At 48.4% G+C, this 19462-nt stretch overlaps 1 protein-coding gene across 4 annotated transcripts in view; it reads left to right on the top strand.

Annotated features, from left to right (window-relative positions):
• LOC138770765 (beta-1,3-galactosyltransferase 5-like) overlaps window positions 1–19462 on the top strand; it is a 107743-nt gene that overhangs the window by 45575 nt on the left and 42706 nt on the right. For 3 of the 4 annotated variants that reach the window (XM_069949990.1, XM_069949998.1, XM_069950006.1), the window contains exon 2: window positions 1357–1923. In XM_069949990.1, coding sequence (XP_069806091.1) covers window positions 1357–1923 — 567 coding nt within the window. Of the gene's footprint in view, window positions 1–741; window positions 841–1356; window positions 1924–19462 lie in introns of those variants that run through there. The other variant, XM_069950011.1, reaches the window with a different exon arrangement.

The following is a 19462-nucleotide window of genomic DNA, read 5'->3' as shown; positions in this document are numbered from 1 at the left end:
TGTATATAATGTATAGTGTCCTGTCATCTCTATGTATCTGTATATAATGTATAGTGTCCTTGTCATCGTTATGTTATTAGTAAAGTAGTTGTGTATATATATATATATATATATATATATATATATATATCTGTGAGGTTTGTATGTTTCTCCAGTAGTGAGAGAAGGTGGATTATCTAGGTGTAGCAGGTTGCAGAGACTTCCCAGTTGTCCTGCGCTGCGCAGTAGAATACGTATACCTTTTCCCTGGTAGCTCTGTCCTACTGGGGTTAGTTCCTCTTGTTTTAGGCTGCACGTCTTAAAAAAGGTTCCTTGCGTGGGCAAGGATTATCCTAGGTGGCTTCTCTCCCCTAAAGTGAACTGAGCACTGCATACTGACTGTAGTTGCTTGCATAGAAAATAAAGTTTTAGTTACTGTCTGTCTCGTTCCCTGTCGGGGTCCTGGCCAAAGCCAGGCCCTGGCTAAACTTTTGCAGGAACTGGTTTGGGTTTGCTTCCTCTCACACTGAATCCTAGTGAGAGACTGACTCACTCCCTCCCCCAAGCTAAACTCCTCCTACAGGTGTAAATCTAAACCCTCCTGTGAGTGGTAGGGCTGAGTGTGTGTAAGAGAGAGGACAAAAGAGATAGGTTAGAATAAAGAGCACCTGTGACTGGTCAGCACACAAATACATAGTACAAACAGTTAACCCTTGACTTCAGTTGTGCATAGGATACACAAAGCAGTGGTGACACCCAGTGGGGGAAAAAAGTACTGCATCTCCCACTTGTTAACCTGAAAGAGTGACTCAGGTGCGATTGACAGCGCCCGTGGTGAGACACCACAGATTGAGGCATCGGGTATGTACAGTGGTTATAGGACTATGGTCGGCAGCAGTCATGGTGGGGAGGTCAGAGGTCTCTGATGACCACGGAGTGAAGCAAGTAGGGTATATTCAGTGGTTATAGGACTATGGTCGGTAGCAGTCATGGTGGGGAGGTCAGAGATCTCTGGTGAGTATGGAATGAGGCACGTAGGGTATATACAGTGGTTATAGGACTATGGTTGGTAGCGGTCATAGTGGGGAGGTCAGAGGTATCTGGTGAGTATGGAGTGAGGCACGTAGGGTATATACAGTGGTTATAGGACTATGGTTGGTAGCGGTCATAGTGGACAGGTCAGAGGTCTCTGGTGAGTATGGAGTGAGGCACGTAGGGTATATACAGTGGTTATAGGACTATGGTCGGTAGAAGTCATAGTGGACAGGTCAGAGGTCTCTGATGACCATGGAGTGAGGCACGTAGGGTATGTCTGGGGCTTGTACCATAGGACTCCCTTCCCTGTAGTCACTTATCCCTGGTTGTGTTCTCTTGCAGATATCATGCGGTTCCGGGTTGTCGATTGCTTCCACATTCTTCTGTCTCTTGGTGTCATCTTGCTTCTTGGCATAATGAGATTTATTCTTCCAGTCAAGACTGTTGTGGTTTATACAAGACTTCCTGAGCCAAAAAGACAGTCAGTAACCCTGGAGGACGGGGTCTACACGTACCACCTGAACCTATCTCGCTTCCAGGAAGAGTTTCCTCACCTTCAGAATTACCACTGCTCCCTCCTCTACAGCCCCAGACCGGACAATGGGGGCAACTCCCCACAGCTGCTACTGGCTATCAAGTCCCACCCAGGCTCAGTCAGCAGAAGAGTGGCCTTAAGGAAGACCTGGGCCAAACCAGCGGAAGTGATGGCGTACAGGGTGAGGCCCGTGTTTCTGATGGGACTGAGTGACAACGAAAAGCATATGGAGATGGTCAAACTGGAGCAGAAGGAGTACGAGGATATCTTACTGTGGAATTTTACTGAAGGACACCACAACCTGTCCCTGAAGGAGCGCTGCTTCCTGGAGTGGCTGCACTACAACCCCCAGCAGCCCACTTTTATATTCAAAGGTTAGTGGTTTGAAGGGGGTAACTAGAAAGTGTTGGACCCTTGGCAAATTGAGGATATCCCCCCCCCTTCTCTAAACTTAGTGTGGGGGCCAAGCCAAGCCACCCCAGAATTTATTTCAGACCCCAGACCAGATCCCTGAATTTATTTAGACCCCAGATGAGACCCTTGAATGCGTTTAGACTCCAGGTAAGTATATACTGTTTGAGCCCATCGGCTGAGGCCTGGCCTCCTATCAGATGGGACCCCATCAAGCTGGGAAGCCTAGAGCCAAGAGAGGGGAGTCTCCGTAGTGTTAGGGTCCCATCTGCTCTGAACGCCCTTTCACACAGTTTTTGAGGTAAGACCCTCATGTTTACATGCATAGGAAATCTAGCAGTAATGCGGCTTATAATTACCCATATATTCAGTGTGCACATTTGTCTAAATACAGACCCCAACATAAATACAGACCCCAATATAACATAGCCCCCAACATAACATAGCCCCCAACATAACTACAGACCTCAATATAACATAGCCCCCAATATAAATACAGACCCCAATATAACATAGCCCCCAACATAAATACAGACTTAAACATACTGTAGCGAAAGTTTGGTAGGGGCAGGGGGGGCCGCCGCTCCCGGGCCCACCAAGGCTGGGGGCCCACTAGGGCTGGGCGAAAAATAATTTCGGGCTGCGTGCTGACTGGGGGGAAGGGGGGTTGCGGTGTCGGGCCGGAGGTGTGGGGCGTGACACAAGCTGGAGAGAGGGGAGTGGAAGCTAGATGTTGGGTGAGCAGGCTGCAGAGGTGCGGTGCCGGTGGCCGCTGACCTGCCCCCGCCCCTTCTGCTGAGCGTCCTGCTCGCCTCCCGGCCAGACATGGAGCTCCCCCATCTCTGGAGAAGGTGATCACGTCGCTGCGGGTCATGGAGCTGTACAGCGGGTTCGGGGGGGGTTAGTGCAGACCCTCGATCCCGCTGTACAGCTCCAGGACCCTCAGCGACGTGATCACCTTCTCCTGTAGTCCCTGTGGCCTCCTCCAGAGACCGGGGAGCTCCATGCCTGGCCGGGAGGAGAACGTGTGTGCGGAGGTGAGAGGAGGAGGAGGTGTATGTGCCCTCCTGCTCCAGTTACCCCCAGCTGCACCAGTCCCCTTCAGTGTCTCCCCAGTCCCCCTCAGTGTCTCCCCAGTAACCTTAGTCCCCCTCAGTTTCTCCCCAGTCCCCAGTCCCCCTCAGTTTCTCCCCAGTCCCCCTCAGTTTCTCCCCAGTCCCCCTCAGTATCTTGCCAGTCCCCCTCAGTGTCTCCCCAGTCCCCCTCAGTGTCTCCCCAGTCCCCCTCAGTGTCTACCCAGTCCCCCTCAGTGTCTTCCCAGTCCCCCTCAGTGTCTCCCCAGTCCCCCTGTGTCTACCCAGCCCCCCTCAGTGTCTACCCAGTCCTCCTCAGTGTCTACCCAGTCCCCCTCAGTGTCTCCCCAGTCCCCCTCAGTGTCTCCCCAGTCCCCCTCAGTGTCTCCCCAGCCCCCCTCAGTGTCTCCCCAGCCCCCCTCAGTGTCTCCCCAGCCCCCCTCAGTGTCTACCCAGTCCCCCTCAGTGTCCCCTCACAGTCCCCCTCAGTGTCCCCTCACAGTCCCCCTCAGTGTCTCCCCAGTCCCCCTCAGTGTCTCCCCAGTCCCCCTCAGTGTCTTCCCAGTCCCCCTCAGTGTCTTCCCAGTCCCCCTCAGTGTCTCCCCAGTCTCCCTCAGTGTCTCTCCAGTCCCCCTCAGTGTCCCCTCACAGTCCCCCTCAGTGTCCGCCCAGTCCCCCTCAGTGTCTCCCCAGTCACCCTCAGTGTCTTCCCAGTCCCCCTCAGTGTCTTCCCAGTCCCCCTCAGTGTCTTCCCAGTCCCCCTCAGTGTCTCCCCAGTCACCTTCAGCGCAGTGTCCTCTTCAGTCTCCCCAGTCCCCCTCAGTGTCCCCTCACAGTCCCCCCAGTGTCTTCCCAGTCCCCCTCAGTGTCTCCCAAGTCCCCCTCAGTGTCACCCCAGTCCCCCTTAGCACAGTGTCCTCCTCAGTCTCCCCAGTCCCCTCAGTGTCTCCCCATTCCCCCTCAGTGTCTCCCCATTCCCCCTCAGTAACCCCTCTTCTATACCTGTACTACTAAACCCCTCATATCTACCTGTACTACTACTAAACCCCTCATCCACTAGACCTCCACTACTACACCCCTCATCCACTAGACCTCCACTGCTACACCCCTCATCCACTAGACCTCCACTGCTACACCCCTCATCCACTAGACCTCCACTGCTACACCCCTCATCCACTAGACCTCCACTGCTACACCCCTCATCCACTAGACCTCCACTACTACACACCTCATCCACTAGACCTCCACTACTACACACCTCATCCACTAGACCTCCACTGCTACACCCCTTATCCACTAGACCGTATATGCACACAGAGTAATTCTGTCAGAAACTTATGTGTGGCATCTGCCACTCATCCCCGTGCGCTCCTGCTTTACTCCCCACCGGCTCTATTATATGCTCCGGCATATTCCGCTGTCCGCCCAAAGAATTGACATGTGTGGCATTACAATTTGGCCCCGTTCTCGTCAGTGGAAGTGAGCTGCAATACCACACACAAACTGAGGACAGTGGTGGTGCTGTTTCTGGAACAAAGCAGCTATGGTTCTCTAATCTTGCATAACCCCTTTAAATTTTACATGGCCATATATGTGAAAAGTAGAAAGTCTTTTTACTGCTCTCAATTCCTATTCTAGTAATGTAGTAGAATATTTCCTTTATTATTTGGAAAGCAGTGTCGTCTGCTGAGGTTCCCTATGGGTAACTAAATCGGTTGGGGGCCCACTCAGACTTGCTCGCCCCCCCTAGACTGAACCCCTAGCTACGCCCCTGCCGACATAACATAGCCCCCAACATAAATACAGACCCCAGCATAAATATAGCCATGCTGTGGGGGTCCTGATCGCTTGTACTGAAAGGCAGGGGTAAGCCACTTACCTCAATCCTGTGGGATCGGTGATCTATGCATAGAGTCTACTCTCAGGCTGCTCTTAGGGAGGCTGTATGCATAGATCGCCGATAACCCTGATCTATGCTATGCTATGGCATGGATCAGTATATGCAATCTAATGACTACATGTTAAACTGTAAAGTAAGAGTGTAAAAAAAAAAGTGTAATAAAAAAAAAAAGTTTGAAAGTTTTGAAAATCCCATTATAACCCCCCTCCCCCCCCAATAAAATGTTTAATATACCTCTTTGCCCATTATAAAAGTAAGAATATATATCTAAAAATTAAATAGACATATTTCTTAGCATGCGGAATTGTCCAAACGATTAAAATATAACATTGTTTCACCAGAATTGCTGATTTTTTAAAATTATATATCCGAAAAAATTATAAAAAGCGATCCAATTTTTTTTAATTTTACACCAATATACTAATAAAAACTAGAGATCATGGCCCAAAAAATTACCCAAACCAGCCTTGTAGATCCGGGCATCAATGGGCTCGGTCTTGAAGGAGTTAAATGGGGGCTCCGTTTACCATGACTGATGTTCAGGCCGTTATACAGTAATTGAATAATGCCTAAGAACTCTCCCCCAAACCCCCCAAAGTTCTCTGATGCCTTCCATAAATAAGGCGGTCTACAATAAGGCGGTCCATAATAAGGCGGTCTATCAATAAGACGGTCCATCAATAAGGCGATCCATCAATAAGGCGGTCCATAAAGGATAATTTTTTACTCACTGTAAATTTTCTTTCCTGTAGTCCGAAGCAGCAGCAAGAATGGGGAAGATCCTATCTTCCTGCAATGGTAGGACAGATGGTACTAATAAAAGAAGATTGATTAGGAGCCCTATAAGAAGGCCATACAGACCCCTCCTCCTTGTGTCAATTCTAATGAAAAAAAAAATAAAAACTCATAATAAAATCTTAGTTAATAAGGCATTGAAACAATCAAGGTATGCTGCATAAATAATAGATTGTTTAAATCAGGGCGGGAAGTCTGTGCTGCTGCTTCGGACTACAGGAAAGAAAATTTACGGTGAGTAAAAAATTATCCTTTCCCTTACGTCCTCAGCAGCAGCACGAATGGGGATATAGCAAGCTATGAAAACAGACTAGGGAGGGCCATTACATTACAGAAGACAGAATGGCTGAGCCAAAAACTGGTTGATCAGACTCGTGAATATCTAGTCTATAGTGCTTGACAAAGGTAATGACGGACGACCATGAAGCAGTCCTGCATATTTGTTCCAAGGGTACAGATCTTTTTTCAGCCCATGTGGATGATATTGCCCTCATTGAATGTGATTGCATCAGGTACTTGTAATCCAGCTTCTTGGTAGCATATGGAGACGACTTCCCTTATCCATATGGACAGAGAAGCTTTGGATGACTTGCATCCTTTGTTTTTCCCTGCAAAGGATAAAAACAAGTGGTTAGATTTCCTGAAGGAGTTTGCCCGTTCAATATACATGCTCCAAGCCCTTCCCACATCTAAGGGATGAAGCTCCTTCTCTCCCGTGTTGGCAGGAGTAATGGATTGTAACAATGGAAATGTGGAAGAGACATCACCCACCAGGCTTCAAACATCTTCTTTATCCTCAGGTAGGTTCTGTAGACGGCTGCGGCTCTGGACTACAGAAGAGTGGTCACCACTTTGACAGCATATCAATTTCCATCTTGTTGACGGCAGTCAAGCTTCAGACAAGCCTGCCCTCGTGAGTTATTAACTGAGGGTATACAGAAGCCTCCAGATTATTCCTATGGAATTATCAGGAGAGAGCGCCATTAGCTTTAAGATAATAAGAGGCCATCATGGAACCAGAGACTTGCTACTTGCAAGATTTTTAGACTCTGCCCACACCTGGGAGGGACGCTGGGAGTAATCTCTGCTACTCTGTGTCAGTAGCTGGGGAGACTGGGAGAGTTCCCTGAGATTCTTAGGCAGGGGGCTCACCATTGTGAACCATGCCCTCTGGGGTCAATAGGGGCAAATGAGGCTGACCAAGGGCCAATCTTGTCTCAGATTCTGCAACACTCTGGGCTTTATAGGAGTGAGGAAAAAGGCTTCCCAATGTGACCTTTCAATAGGAAGAATAGGACGTCTATCCTCCATGCAATTTGGTCCAGAGACCCTTCCCCGACAGGGTTACATCGCAGCCTAGATTGCCAGCAGACAAAATGTCTCTGCCTCCAGTAGTAATGCTGCTAGTGCCCCTATAAATGTCTCTGCCCCCAGTAGTAATGCTGCTAGTGCCCCTATAAATGTCTCTTCCCCCAGTAGTAATGCTGCTAGTGCCCCTATAAATGTCTCTGCCCCCAGTAGTAATGCTGCTAGTGCCCCTATAAATGTCTCTGCCCCCAGTAGTAATGCTGCTAGTGCCCCTATAAATGTCTCTGCCCCAGTAGTAATGCTGCTAGTGCCCCTATAAATGTCTCTGCCTATAGTAGTAATGCTGCTAGTGCCCCTATAAATGTCTCTGCCCCCAGTAGTAATGCTGCTAGTGCCCCTATAAATGTCTCTGCCCCCAGTAGTAATGCTGCTAGTGCCCCTATAAATGTCTCTGCCCCCAGTAGTAATGCTGCTAGTGCCCCTATAAATGTCTCTGCCTATAGTAGTAATGCTGCTAGTGCCCCTATAAATGTCTCTGCCCCCAGTAGTAATGCTGCTAGTGCCCCTATAAATGTCTCTGCCCCAGTAGTAATGCTGCTAGTGCCCCTATACATGTCTCTGCCTATAGTAGTAATGCTGCTAGTGCCCCTATAAATGTCTCTGCCCCCAGTAGTAATGCTGCTAGTGCCCCTATAAATGTCTCTGCCCCCAGTAGTAATGCTGCTAGTGCCCCTATAAATGTCTCTGCCCCCAGTAGTAATGCTGCTAGTGCCCCTATAAATGTCTCTGCCCCCAGTAGTAATGCTGCTAGTGCCCCTATAAATGTCTCTGCCCCCAGTAGTAATGCTGCTAGTGCCCCTATAAATGTCTCTGCCTATAGTAGTAATGCTGCTAGTGCCCCTATAAATGTCTCTGCCCCCAGTAGTAATGCTGCTAGTGCCCCTATAAATGTCTCTGCCCCAGTAGTAATGCTGCTAGTGCCCCTATAAATGTCTCTGCCTATAGTAGTAATGCTGCTAGTGCCCCTATAAATGTCTCTGCCTATAGTAGTAATGCTGCTAGTGCCCCTATAAATGTCTCTGCCCCCAGTAGTAATGCTGCTAGTGCCCCTATAAATGTCTCTGCCCCAGTAGTAATGCTGCTAGTGCCCCTATAAATGTCTCTGCCCCCAGTAGTAATGCTGCTAGTGCCCCTATAAATGTCTCTGCCCCCAGTAGTAATGCTGCTAGTGCCCCTATAAGTGCCTCTGCCTATAGTAGTAATGCTGCTAGTGCCCCTATAAATGTCTCTGCCTATAGTAGTAATGCTGCTAGTGCCCCTATAAATGTCTCTGCCTATAGTAGTAATGCTGCTAGTGCCCCTATAAATGTCTCTGCACCCAGTAGTAATGCTGCTAGTGCCCCTATAAATGTCTCTGCCTATAGTAGTAATGCTGCTAGTGCCCCTATAAATGTCTCTGCCTATAGTAGTAATGCTGCTAGTGCCCCTATAAATGTCTCTGCCCCCAGTAGTAATGCTGCTAGTGCCCCTATAAATGTCTCTGCCCCAGTAGTAATGCTGCTAGTGCCCCTATAAATGCCCCTGCCCCCAGTAGTAATGCTGCTAGTGTCCCTATAAATGTCTCTGCCCCCAGTAGTAATGCTGCTAGTGCCCCTATAAATGTCTCTGCCCCCAGTAGTAATGCTGCTAGTGCCCCTATAAATGTCTCTGCCCCCAGTAGTAATGCTGCTAGTGCCCCTATAAATGTCTCTGCCCCCAGTAGTAATGCTGCTAGTGCCCCTATAAATGTCTCTGCCTATAGTAGTAATGCTGCTAGTGCCCCTATAAATGTCTCTGCCTATAGTAGTAATGCTGCTAGTGCCCCTATAAATGTCTCTGCCCCCAGTAGTAATGCTGCTAGTGCCCTATAAATGTCTCTGCCCCCAGTAGTAATGCTGCTAGTGCCCCTATAAATGTCTCTGCCTATAGTAGTAATGCTGCTAGTGCCCCTATAAATGTCTCTGCCCCCAGTAGTAATGCTGCTAGTGCCCCTATAAATGTCTCTGCCCCCAGTAGTAATGCTGCTAGTGCCCTATAGATGCCTCTGCCTATAGTAGTAATGCTGCTAGTGCCCCTATAAATGTCTCTGCCCCCAGTAGTAATGCTGCTAGTGCCCCTATAAATGTCTCTGCCTCCAGTAGTAATGCTGCTAGTGCCCCTATAAATGTCTCTGCCCCCAGTAGTAATGCTGCTAGTGCCCCTATAAATGTCTCTGCCCCCAGTAGTAATGCTGCTAGTGCCCCTATAAATGTCTCTGCCCCCAGTAGTAATGCTGCTAGTGCCCCTATAAATGTCTCTGCCCCAGTAGTAATGCTGCTAGTGCCCCTATAAATGCCCCTGCCCCCAGTAGTAATGCTGCTAGTGTCCCTATAAATGTCTCTGCCCCCAGTAGTAATGCTGCTAGTGCCCCTATAAATGTCTCTGCCCCCAGTAGTAATGCTGCTAGTGCCCCTATAAATGTCTCTGCCTCCAGTAGTAATGCTGCTAGTGCCCCTATAAATGTCTCTGCCCCCAGTAGTAATGCTGCTAGTGCCCCTATAAATGTCTCTGCCCCAGTAGTAATGCTGCTAGTGCCCCTATAAATGTCTCTGCCCCCAGTAGTAATGCTGCTAGTGCCCCTATAAATGTCTCTGCCCCCAGTAGTAATGCTGCTAGTGCCCCTATAAATGTCTCTGCCTATAGTAGTAATGCTGCTAGTGCCCCTATAAATGTCTTTGCCTATAGTAGTAATGCTGCTAGTGCCCCTATAAATGTCTCTGCCCCCAGTAGTAATGCTGCTAGTGCCCTATAAATGTCTCTGCCCCCAGTAGTAATGCTGCTAGTGCCCCTATAAATGTCTCTGCCCCCAGTAGTAATGCTGCTAGTGCCCTATAGATGCCTCTGCCTATAGTAGTAATGCTGCTAGTGCCCCTATAAATGTCTCTGCCCCCAGTAGTAATGCTGCTAGTTCCCCTATACATGTCTCTGCCCCCAGTAGTAATGCTGCTAGTGCCCCTATAAATGTCTCTGCCCCCAGTAGTAATGCTGCTAGTGCCCCTATAAATGTCTCTGCCCCCAGTAGTAATGCTGCTAGTGCCCTATAAATGTCTCTGCCCCCAGTAGTAATGCTGCTAGTGCCCCTATAAATGTCTCTGCCCCCAGTAGTAATGCTGCTAGTGCCCTATAGATGCCTCTGCCTATAGTAGTAATGCTGCTAGTGCCCCTATAAATGTCTCTGCCCCCAGTAGTAATGCTGCTAGTGCCCCTATAAATGTCTCTGCCTATAGTAGTAATGCTGCTAGTGCCCCTATAAATGTCTCTGCCCCCAGTAGTAATGCTGCTAGTGCCCCTATAAATGTCTCTGCCCCCAGTAGTAATGCTGCTAGTGCCCCTATAAATGCCTCTGCCCCCAGTAGTAATGCTGCTAGTTCCCCTATACATGTCTCTGCCCCCAGTAGTAATGCTGCTAGTGCCCCTATAAATGTCTCTGCCCCCAGTAGTAATGCTGCTAGTGCCCCTATAAATGTCTCTGCCCCCAGTAGTAATGCTGCTAGTGCCCCTATAAATGTCTCTGCCCCCAGTAGTAATGCTGCTAGTGCCCCTATACATGTCTCTGCCCCCAGTAGTAATGCTGCTAGTGCCCCTATAAATGTCTCTGCCTATAGTAGTAATGCTGCTAGTGTCCCTATAAATGTCTCTGCCCCCAGTAGTAATGCTGCTAGTGCCCCTATAAATGTCTCTGCCTATAGTAGTAATGCTGCTAGTGTCCCTATAAATGTCTCTGCCTCCAGTAGTAATGCTGCTAGTGCCCCTATAAATGTCTCTGCCCCCAGTAGTAATGCTGCTAGTGTCCCTATAAATGTCTCTGCCTATAGTAGTAATGCTGCTAGTGCCCCTATAAATGTCTCTGCCCCCAGTAGTAATGCTGCTAGTGCCTCTATAAATGCCTCTGCCCCCAGTAGTAATGCTGCTAGTGCCCCTATAAATGTCTCTGCCTCCAGTAGTAATGCTGCTAGTGCCCCTATAAATGTCTCTGCCTATAGTAGTAATGCTGCTAGTGCCCCTATAAATGTCTCTGCCCCCAGTAGTAATGCTGCTAGTACCCCTATAAATGTCTCTGCCCCAGTAGTAATGCTGCTAGTGCCCCTATAAATGTCTCTGCCTATAGCAGTAATGCTGCTAGTGCCCCTATAAATGTCTCTGCCCCCAGTAGTAATGCTGCTAGTGCCCCTATAAATGTCTCTGCCTATAGTAGTAATGCTGCTAGTGCCCCTATAAATGTCTCTGCCCCCAGTAGTAATGCTGCTAGTGCCCCTATAAATGTCTCTGCCTATAGTAGTAATGCTGCTAGTGCCCCTATAAATGTCTCTGCCTATAGTAGTAATGCTGCTAGTGCCCCTATAAATGTCTCTGCCCCCAGTAGTAATGCTGCTAGTGCCCCTATAAATGCCCCTGCCTCCAGTAGTAATGCTGCTAGTGCCCCTATAAATGTCTCTGCCTCCAGTAGTAATGCTGCTAGTGCCCCTATAAATGTCTCTGCCCCCAGTAGTAATGCTGCTAGTGCCCCTATAAATGTCTCTGCCTATAGTAGTAATGCTGCTAGTGCCCCTATAAATGTCTCTGCCCCCAGTAGTAATGATGCTAGTGCCCCTAGAAATGTCTCTGCCCCCAGTAGTAATGCTGCTAGTGCCCCTATAAATGTCTCTGCCCCCAGTAGTAATGCTGCTAGTGCCCCTATACATGTCTCTGCCCCCAGTAGTAATGCTGCTAGTGCCCCTATAAATGTCTCTGCCCCCAGTAGTAATGCTGCTAGTGCCCCTATAAATGTCTCTGCCTATAGTAGTAATGCTGCTAGTGCCCCTATAAATGTCTCTGCCCCCAGTAGTAATGCTGCTAGTGCCCCTATAAATGTCTCTACCTATAGTAGTAATGCTGCTAGTGCCCCTATAAATGCCCCTGCCCCCAGTAGTAATGATGCTAGTGCCCCTAGAAATGTCTCTGCCCCCAGTAGTAATGCTGCTAGTGCCCCTATAAATGTCTCTGCCTATAGTAATAATGCTGCTAGTGCCCCTATAAATGCCTCTGCCTATAGTAGTAATGCTGCTAGTGCCCCTATAAATGTCTCTGCCCCCAGTAGTAATGCTGCTAGTGCCCCTATAAATGTCTCTGCCCCCAGTAGTAATGCTGCTAGTGCCCCTATAAATGTCTCTGCCTATAGTAATAATGCTGCTAGTGCCCCTATAAATGTCTCTGCCCCCAGTAGTAATGCTGCTAGTGCCCCTATAAATGTCTCTGCCTCCAGTAGTAATGCTGCTAGTGCCCCTATAAATGTCTCTGCCCCCAGTAGTAATGCTGCTAGTGTCCCTATAAATGTCTCTGCCCCCAGTAGTAATGCTGCTAGTGCCCCTATAAATGTCTCTGCCCCCAGTAGTAATGCTGCTAGTGCCCCTATAAATGTCTCTGCCCCCAGTAGTAATGCTGCTAGTGCCCCTAGAAATGTCTCTGCCTATAGTAGTAATGCTGCTAGTGCCCCTATAAATGTCTCTGCCTATAGTAGTAATGCTGCTAGTGCCCCTATAAATGTCTCTGCCTATAGTAGTAATGCTGCTAGTGCCCCTATAAATGTATCTGCCCCCAGTAGTAATGCTGCTAGTGCCCCTATAAATGTCTCTGCCCCCAGTAGTAATGCTGCTAGTGCCCCTATAAATGTCTCTGCCCCCAGTAGTAATGCTGCTAGTGCCCCTATAAATGCCTCTGCCCCCAGTAGTAATGCTGCTAGTGCCCCTAGAAATGTCTCTGCCCCCAGTAGTAATGCTGCTAGTGCCCCTATAAATGCCTCTGCCTATAGTAGTTATGCTGCTAGTGCCCCTATAAATGTCTCTGCCCCCAGTAGTAATGCTGCTAGTGCCCCTATAAATGTCTCTGCCCCCAGTAGTAATGCTGCTAGTGCCCCTATAAATGTCTCTGCCCCCAGTAGTAATGCTGCTAGTGCCCCTATAAATGTCTCTGCCCCCAGTAGTAATGCTGCTAGTGCCCCTATACATGTCTCTGCCCCCAGTAGTAATGCTGCTAGTGCCCCTATAAATGTCTCTGCCTATAGTAGTAATGCTGCTAGTGCCCTATAAATGTCTCTGCCCCCAGTAGTAATGCTGCTAGTGCCCCTATAAATGTCTCTGCCCCCAGTAGTAATGCTGCTAGTGCCCCTATAAATGCCTCTTCCCCCAGTAGTAATGCTGCTAGTGCCCCTATAAATGTCTCTGCCCCCAGTAGTAATGCTGCTAGTGCCCCTATAAATGTCTCTGCCTATAGTAGTAATGCTGCTAGTGCCCCTATAAATGTCTCTGCCCCCAGTAGTAATGCTGCTAGTGCCCCTATAAATGTCTCTGCCCTCAGTAGTAATGCTGCTAGTGCCCCTATAAATGTCTCTGCCCCCAGTAGTAATGCTGCTAGTGCCCCTATAAATGTCTCTGCCTATAGTAGTAATGCTGCTAGTGCCCCTATAAATGTCTCTGCCTATAGTAGTAATGCTGCTAGTGCCCCTATACATGTCTCTGCCCCCAGTAGTAATGCTGCTAGTGCCCCTATAAATGTCTCTGCCTCCAGTAGTAATGCTGCTAGTGCCCCTATAAATGTCTCTGCCCCCAGTAGTAATGCTGCTAGTGCCCCTATAAATGTCTCTGCCTATAGTAGTAATGCTGCTAGTGCCCCTATAAATGTCTCTGCCTATAGTAGTAATGCTGCTAGTGCCCCTATAAATGCCCCTGCCCCCAGTAGTAATGCTGCTAGTGCCCCTATAAATGTCTCTGCCCCCAGTAGTAATGCTGCTAGTGCCCCTATAAATGTCTCTGCTCCCAGTAGTAATGCTGCTAGTGCCCCTATAAATGTCTCTTCCCCCAGTAGTAATGCTGCTAGTGCCCCTATAAATGTCTCTGCCTATAGTAGTAATGCTACTAGTGCCCCTATAAATGTCTCTGCCTATAGTAGTAATGCTGCTAGTGCCCCTATAAATGTCTCTGCCCCCAGTAGTAATGCTGCTAGTGCCCCTATAAATGTCTTTGCCCCCAGTAGTAATGCTGCTAGTGTCCCTATAAATGTCTCTGCCTATAGTAGTAATGCTGCTAGTGCCCCTATAAATGTCTCTGCCCCCAGTAGTAATGCTGCTAGTGCCCCTATAAATGTCTCTGCCTATAGTAGTAATGCTGCTAGTGCCCCTATAAATGTCTCTGCCTATAGTAGTAATGCTGCTAGTGCCCCTATAAATGTCTCTGCCCCCAGTAGTAATGCTGCTAGTGCCCCTATAAATGTCTCTGCTCCCAGTAGTAATGCTGCTAGTGCCCCTATAAATGTCTCTGCCCCCAGTAGTAATGCTGCTAGTGCCCCTATAAATGTCTCTGCCCCCAGTAGTAATGCTGCTAGTGCCCCTATAAATGTCTCTGCCTATAGTAGTAATGCTGCTAGTGCCCCTATAAATGTCTCTGCCCCCAGTAGTAATGCTGCTAGTGCCCCTATAAATGCCCCTGCCCCCAGTAGTAATGCTGCTAGTGTCCCTATAAATGTCTCTGCCCCCAGTAGTAATGCTGCTAGTGCCCCTATAAATGTCTCTGCCCCCAGTAGTAATGCTGCTAGTGCCCCTAGAAATGTCTCTGCCCCCAGTAGTAATGCTGCTAGTGCCCCTATAAATGTCTCTGCCCCTAGTAGTAATGCTGCTAGTGCCCCTATAAATGTCTCTGCCCCCAGTAGTAATGCTGCTAGTGCCCCTATAAATGTCTCTGCCCCCAGTAGTAATGCTGCTAGTGCCCCTATAAATGTCTCTGCCCCCAGTAGTAATGCTGCTAGTGCCCCTATATATGTCTCTGCCTATAGTAATAATGCTGCTAGTGCCCCTATAAATGTCTCTGCCTATAGTAGTAATGCTGCTAGTGCCCCTATAAATGTCTCTGCCCCCAGTAGTAATGCTGCTAGTGCCCCTATAAATGTCTCTGCCTCCAGTAGTAATGCTGCTAGTGCCCCTATAAATGTCTCTGCCCCCAGTAGTAATGCTGCTAGTGCCCCTATAAATGTCTCTGCCCCAGTAGTAATGCTGCTAGTGCCCCTATAAATGTCTCTGCCCCCAGTAGTAATGCTGCTAGTGCCCCTATAAATGTCTCTGCCCCCAGTAGTAATGCTGCTAGTGCCCCTATAAATGTCTCTGCCTATAGTAGTAATGCTGCTAGTGCCCCTATAAATGTCTCTGCCTATAGTAGTAATGCTGCTAGTGCCCCTATAAATGTCTCTGCCCCCAGTAGTAATGCTGCTAGTGCCCTATAAATGTCTCTGCCCCCAGTAGTAATGCTGCTAGTGCCCCTATAAATGTCTCTGCCTATAGTAGTAATGCTGCTAGTGCCCCTATAAATGTCTCTGCCCCCAGTAGTAATGCTGCTAGTGCCCCTATAAATGTCTCTGCCCCCAGTAGTAATGCTACTAGTGCCCTATAGATGCCTCTGCCTATAGTAGTAATGCTGCTAGTGCCCCTATAAATGTCTCTGCCCCCAGTAGTAATGCTGCTAGTGCCCCTATACATGTCTCTGCCCCCAGTAGTAATGCTGCTAGTGCCCCTATAAATGTCTCTGCCCCCAGTAGTAATGCTGCTAGTGCCCCTATAAATGTCTCTGCCTATAGTAGTAATGCTGCTAGTGTCCCTATAAATGTCTCTGCCCCCAGTAGTAATGCTGCTAGTGTCCCTATAAATGTCTCTGCCCCCAGTAGTAATGCTGCTAGTGCCCCTATAAATGTCTCTGCCCCCAGTAGTAATGCTGCTAGTGCCCCTATACATGTCTCTGCCCCCAGTAGTAATGCTGCTAGTGCCCCTATAAATCTCTCTGCCCCCAGTAGTAATGCTGCTAGTGCCCCTATAAATGTCTCTGCCTATAGTAGTAATGCTGCTAGTGCCCCTATAAATGTCTCTGCCCCCAGTAGTAATGCTGCTAGTGCCCCTATAAATGTCTCTGCCTATAGTAGTAATGCTGCTAGTGCCCCTATAAATGTCTCTGCCTATAGTAGTAATGCTGCTAGTGCCCCTATAAATGTCTCTGCCTTCAGTAGTAATGCTGCTAGTGCCCCTATAAATGTCTCTGCCCCCAGTAGTAATGCTGCTAGTGCCCCTATAAATGTCTCTGCCCCCAGTAGTAATGCTGCTAGTGTCCCTATAAATGTCTCTGCCTTCAGTAGTAATGCTGCTAGTGCCCCTATAAATGTCTCTGCCCCCAGTAGTAATGCTGCTAGTGCCCCTATAAATGTCTCTGCCCCCAGTAGTAATGCTGCTAGTGTCCCTATAAATGTCTCTGCCCCCAGTAGTAATGCTGCTAGTGCCCCTATAAATGTCTCTGCCTCCAGTAGTAATGCTGCTAGTGCCCCTATAAATGTCTCTGCCCCCAGTAGTAATGCTGCTAGTGCCCCTATAAATGTCTCTGCCCCAGTAGTAATGCTGCTAGTGCCCCTATAAATGTCTCTGCCCCCAGTAGTAATGCTGCTAGTGCCCATATAAATGTCTCTGCCCCCAGTAGTAATGCTGCTAGTGCCCCTATAAATGTCTCTGCCTATAGTAGTAATGCTGCTAGTGCCCCTATAAATGTCTCTGCCTATAGTAGTAATGCTGCTAGTGCCCCTATAAATGTCTCTGCCCCCAGTAGTAATGCTGCTAGTGCCCTATAAATGTCTCTGCCCCCAGTAGTAATGCTGCTAGTGCCCCTATAAATGTCTCTGCCTATAGTAGTAATGCTGCTAGTGCCCCTATAAATGTCTCTGCCCCCAGTAGTAATGCTGCTAGTGCCCCTATAAATGTCTCTGCCCCCAGTAGTAATGCTACTAGTGCCCTATAGATGCCTCTGCCTATAGTAGTAATGCTGCTAGTGCCCCTATAAATGTCTCTGCCCCCAGTAGTAATGCTGCTAGTGCCCCTATACATGTCTCTGCCCCCAGTAGTAATGCTGCTAGTGCCCCTATAAATGTCTCTGCCCCCAGTAGTAATGCTGCTAGTGCCCCTATAAATGTCTCTGCCCCCAGTAGTAATGCTGCTAGTGCCCCTATAAATGTCTCTGCCTATAGTAGTAATGCTGCTAGTGTCCCTATAAATGTCTCTGCCCCCAGTAGTAATGCTGCTAGTGTCCCTATAAATGTCTCTGCCTCCAGTAGTAATGCTGCTAGTGCCCCTATAAATGTCTCTTCCCCCAGTAGTAATGCTGCTAGTGTCCCTATAAATGTCTCTGCCTATAGTAGTAATGCTGCTAGTGCCCCTATAAATGTCTCTGTCCCCAGTAGTAATGCTGCTAGTGCCCCTATAAATGTCTCTGCCTCCAGTAGTAATGCTGCTAGTGCCCCTATAAATGTCTCTGCCCCCAGTAGTAATGCTGCTAGTGTCCCTATAAATGTCTCTGCCCCCAGTAGTAATGCTGCTAGTGCCCCTATAAATGTCTCTGCCCCCAGTAGTAATGCTGCTAGTACCCCTATAAATGTCTCTGCCCCAGTAGTAATGCTGCTAGTGCCCCTATAAATGTCTCTGCCTATAGTAGTAATGCTGCTAGTGCCCCTATAAATGTCTCTGCCCCCAGTAGTAATGCTGCTAGTGCCCCTATAAATGTCTCTGCCCCCAGTAGTAATGCTGCTAGTGCCCCTATACATGTCTCTGCCTATAGTAGTAATGCTGCTAGTGCCCCTATACATGTCTCTGCCTATAGTAGTAATGCTGCTAGTGCCCCTATACATGTCTCTGCCCCCAGTAGTAATGCTGCTAGTGCCCCTATAAATGTCTCTGCCCCCAGTAGTAATGCTGCTAGTGCCCCTATAAATGTCTCTGCCCCCAGTAGTAATGCTGCTAGTACCCCTATAAATGTCTCTGCCCCAGTAGTAATGCTGCTAGTGCCCCTATAAATGTCTCTGCCTATAGTAGTAATGCTGCTAGTGCCCCTATAAATGTCTCTGCCCCCAGTAGTAATGCTGCTAGTGCCCCTATAAATGTCTCTGCCCCCAGTAGTAATGCTGCTAGTGCCCCTATACATGTCTCTGCCTATAGGAGTAATGCTGCTAGTGCCCCTATACATGTCTCTGCCTATAGTAGTAATGCTGCTAGTGCCCCTATACATGTCTCTGCCCCCAGTAGTAATGCTGCTAGTGCCCCTATAAATGCCCCTGCCCCCAGTAGTAATGCTTCTAGTGCCCTATAAATGTCTCTGCCTATAGTAGTAATGCTGCTAGTGCCCCTATAAATGTCTCTGCCTATATTAGTAATGCTGCTAGTGCCCCTATACATGTCTCTGCCCCCAGTAGTAATGCTGCTAGTGCCCCTATAAATGTCTCTGCCTATAGTAGTAATGCTGCTAGTGCCCCTATAAATGTCTCTGCCCCCAGTAGTAATGCTGCTAGTGCCCCTATAAATGTCTCTGCCCCCAGTAGTAATGCTGCTAGTGCCCCTATAAATGTCTCTGCCTATAGTAGTAATGCTGCTAGTGCCCCTATAAATGTCTCTGCCTATAGTAGTAATGCTGCTAGTGCCCCTATACATGTCTCTGCCCCCAGTAGTAATGCTGCTAGTGCCCCTATAAATGTCTCTGCCTATAGTAGTAATGCTGCTAGTGCCCCTATAAATGTCTCTGCCTATAGTAGTAATGCTGCTAGTGCCCCTATAAATGCCCCTGCCCCCAGTAGTAATGCTGCTAGTGCCCCTATAAATGTCTCTGCCCCCAGTAGTAATGCTGCTAGTGCCCCTATAAATGTCTCTGCTCCCAGTAGTAATGCTGCTAGTGCCCCTATAAATGTCTCTGCCCCCAGTAGTAATGCTGCTAGTGCCCCTATAAATGTCTCTGCCTATAGTAGTAATGCTGCTAGTGCCCCTATAAATGTCTCTGCCCCCAGTAGTAATGCTGCTAGTGCCCCTATAAATGTCTCTACCTATAGTAGTAATGCTGCTAGTGCCCCTATAAATGTCTCTGCCCCCAGTAGTAATGCTGCTAGTGCCCCTATACATGTCTCTGCCCCCAGTAGTAATGCTGCTAGTGCCCCTATAAATGTCTCTGCCCCCAGTAGTAATGCTGCTAGTGCCCCTATAAATGTCTCTGCCCCCAGTAGTAATGCTGCTAGTGCCCCTATAAATGTCTCTGCCTATAGTAGTAATGCTGCTAGTGCCCCTATAAATGTCTCTGCCCCCAGTAGTAATGCTGCTAGTGCCCCTATAAATGTCTCTGCCTATAGTAGTAATGCTGCTAGTGCCCCTATAAATGTCTCTGCCTATAGTAGTAATGCTGCTAGTGCCCCTATAAATGCCCCTGCCTCCAGTAGTAATGCTGCTAGTGCCCCTATAAATGTCTCTGCCTCCAGTAGTAATGCTGCTAGTGCCCCTATAAATGTCTCTGCCCCCAGTAGTAATGCTGCTAGTGC

This window comes from Dendropsophus ebraccatus, chromosome 1 (assembly GCF_027789765.1).
Source record: "Dendropsophus ebraccatus isolate aDenEbr1 chromosome 1, aDenEbr1.pat, whole genome shotgun sequence".
NCBI lineage: Eukaryota > Metazoa > Chordata > Amphibia > Anura > Hylidae > Dendropsophus > Dendropsophus ebraccatus.
The sequence above is the reverse complement of the archived record's forward strand: the minus strand, read 5'-3'. Positions and strand labels throughout refer to the sequence as shown.